Source organism: Plasmopara halstedii (assembly GCF_900000015.1).
Source record: "Plasmopara halstedii genome assembly, contig: Scaffold_54, whole genome shotgun sequence".
Classification (NCBI taxonomy): domain Eukaryota; phylum Oomycota; class Peronosporomycetes; order Peronosporales; family Peronosporaceae; genus Plasmopara; species Plasmopara halstedii.
Window position 1 is genome coordinate 300,266 of NW_020186975.1, and position 3,324 is coordinate 303,589.

Consider the following 3,324-nt stretch of genomic DNA (forward strand, 5'->3'; position numbering starts at 1 on the left):
ACGTCGAGCATAATTGCCCGACGCTCCGAAATTAGTGAGGATCTTCCATGGCATCTCGATGGCTTTTGCGGTCGTCTCCACGACCAGCAAGCCCCGCTTGCATACACGTTCCGTGTTCAAGATCAAGGAGATCTTTTGGGCTGGGCCCTGTTGACCTTTTCCTCCCTGAGGCTCAACAGAATTCAGTTCTTCCCCAGCAGGTTGCCCCGCACCTACTGGGTGGTGTCTTTTCCCAGCGACGAACCAGAGTGGTAGGCATTGGGACGGTGGCTCGAAGAACCCTGACGCGCCTTGCGCAGGGGGCAACCGTTCCGAAGGTGACGGGTGTCTCCACAGACAAAACACCGTCGTATAGTTGTGTGCTGCTCGGTAGCTCGGAGTTCTGTTCCCTCGTCCTCAGCATAGCTGAGATCCATGGGCCCAAAACCGCTCGACGAGCTGTTGGAGTGTGCATTCCAACCAAGTCGTGCCGACTTGAAATTGAATTTGGCATTCAATGCCACATTCACCGCTTCTTCAAATGAAGATGAATGCACACTGGAGACTTCCATTCTGGCCACGCCAGTGCGGAGGCCTTACATAAAGACAGTCACTGCCTCCAGGAGGGGATCTGCTGTCGTCCCGGCAATGAGAGTGCGCATTCCTTTAATAAAGTCCACCAATTCCTTGTTGCCCTGTCAAGCGGCAAGAAAACGCGATCGCACGAGATATGCCTGATTAGGCGGCAAGGAAACGCGATCGCACAAGATATGCCTGATTAGGCGGCGAGAACACTCGTGAGAGCTGCAATTTCAGCCCCGCCCAGAAGGGAAAGGCAGCTTCGACCGAACTGCCGCACGTCAGTGCCCATTCTCGCGCTCGAACACCGAGCTTTAAGATGGTTAGTGTCACGCGCTGTTGCTCGGTCTGGAGCATGGCGGATGCGATGGCCAACTCGACCTCTCCTACCTAGAACGGGAGATTCTCTATTCGAAAATTCAGTAATATTGGCATACTGGATATCTAAACTCTTTAAAAACCACAGTCAACTAATGTATTGCGAACTTTAATGGCCCTACCGTCCTGGTAGTAGCGCACAAACCCTGTAACGGGCTTACACGTACTCTTGTATGAAAGGTCGGGTCACAACAAGATGGTGTGACCGTACATAGGTGTGGATTAAACAAGTTGGTGTAATCACACAATGGTGTGGCTACACCGTAACAAGAAGCTCACTAAGTGACAGAATTGCCAGTAGTAATTCATATTAATTCGGCTTTACTATACTAATTAGGTATGACTATATTAATTAGGAGAGCCTAAGGTTTTTCATAATGGCGGCACTGCCGCAACAAAAACAATTAAATACAGTTTCAGTCTTGAACGTAAATGAGTCTTAACATTGGTTTAAGTGCTCTTGGAGATAGTCGATTGTGATCCGCTACACACGTACTGGTTCTTGTAAAGGACGTTAGGTCGATGACTTGGCTAGCTTCCTCTAAGCAAAGAGCTGCGGGAGCCCCGCTGCATAAATTGTCAGATGTCATAGCTGGCGAGTCAGAAGCAAAATCTGCTGTAGTGTCAAGAAGTTTGAAGAGTAAGAAATTAACGTGCTCGGTTGTTGCTCTATCGATGCGTTCAGAAGCGCATTTATTTTACAATTTTATCGTAAGGCTTGCCGTATCACATTTCAAACCCGCTTGACACACAGCTGGTCTATCGCGCGACCCGTTAGCTTGTTTTGCCAATGTTTGCCTTACACTTTGACAAGCGCCCAAAGGTTGGATTTTGCGCTCATATCAGCACTCGAGCCGAGAGTCCATCACATATAGACGCTGTGAGTTTGCTCTAAGCAACTCACTAGTTCTTATAGAAATACTGCGCTACGCATAACTCGAACCCCGCTTTTTTAGATTTCGTAACTTTCGAAGTTACCAAGATTCCTGTACTTCATTTACCTTAAGTACAATGTGAGTCTCATCAATTGTCGTTATTGTGCACACCACCTCAACATATACTCTTATTTGCGTCTGAGGTTCACCCCACCAAAGCGGTGCAACTATCAACGGTCCCTCTTATAAGATGATCTTTGTTTGGCGACCTCAGGAAGATGCGGCGACGCCTGCGATTCCTATATCTTCGTTCTGCGCGGGCTATCTTCACCTGGCCGAAGCAGGCCGCGACGAGTCTGTAGCGGATCTATCTAGAACTCAATATCTGGGCCCTAATAAAGGCAACAAAAGAGGCCGCCGCGGTAGCGCCAGCCTTTCTACTGAGCCGCAGATTTGATTGTGTTACAGGTTACAATTTCTGCTACCGATTTCTATAGTTGCAGGCGTAAGGACGTTGAAGGGGAGCGAGGCTCCGCTATGATTTTTGCCGCGTCAACAGCCGCTCAGCCAAAAACCAATCCAGACGCACCGTACAGCTGTTACACCCGATTATTATCATCTCTGTTCAAAGTTCCGCGATAGACGTCGATTTTCGGCCTCGCGGCCGTAAAAGACAGGACGTGGCTCGAGCAATTACTGACCCCGGAAACATCACTCACCAGCAGCCTTAAGGCTCAGTGGCCCAGTACTCGAGGTCCGAAGATAATAAGAGACCTTCGGCAGATCAGCGGTGCCAATATTAGGCAGTACACCATTGATCGAATCGCTCAGACCGCTCGCAGATGCGTTCTATATCGACGTGTTGGGTATGCGCAACGATCAAGTCACCAGAGAACCCTTCGACGCGTTTCTAGTTGGCAGTTGTAGGTCATTGTGTAATATATTCACGAGCCGAGCTTCAAAACGTTGGAAGACGTCTGAAATTACTCACATCTAATTCAATACGTCGACACGTCCCGATGGCTTGACTGTGGGCGGTAACGCCTGCGAATATTTGTGCTGGGTGGTTTACTCTACTCGGCTAGGCCTCGTGGCGCTCAGTCGATCCAATAGTTTCTGAGTCGACCCCGGCCTTCACCACACGCGCTCAAGCTCGGAATGAATGGTTTCGTCCTAAGCCGATCGCCGTGACCGAAGACCGTTGCGCCAGTTATTAGAAGCAAACGCGGTGGACGAGGCTCAATTGATTCACCATCGGCCTCAAACAGAACAAATTCTTGCCAGAAATGCAGAAGGATCTAGCTAATGAGACCTTAAACAACTCGAAAAGCACGCGATAGTGACGTCAATGGAATTTGATGATACCACTCGCGATGATACACCTTTTAGCCTCTCATTTTGACACTGTCTAGTCTAAAAGGTCCCTGCTTTAGAAGGTCAACCCCGGTTGCCCCACTCCAGAATTTACTGTGCGGGGGTTGACAGCGTCTCGGTAAACATGCATGAGATATCA

General features: G+C 49.2%; 1 protein-coding gene across 1 annotated transcript; it reads left to right on the forward strand.

Annotated features, from left to right (window-relative positions):
* Positions 1 to 2,061: 2,061 nt before the first annotated feature.
* On the forward strand, positions 2,062 to 2,352 carry PHALS_11413 (uncharacterized protein; the record flags this gene model as incomplete). Its single annotated transcript, XM_024725270.1, has 2 exons — positions 2,062 to 2,233; positions 2,315 to 2,352. The coding sequence occupies 2 exons, from the start codon at positions 2,062 to 2,064 to the stop codon at positions 2,350 to 2,352; spliced, it is 210 nt and encodes a 69-aa protein (XP_024571905.1).
* Between the last annotated feature and the right edge of the window lie 972 nt (positions 2,353 to 3,324).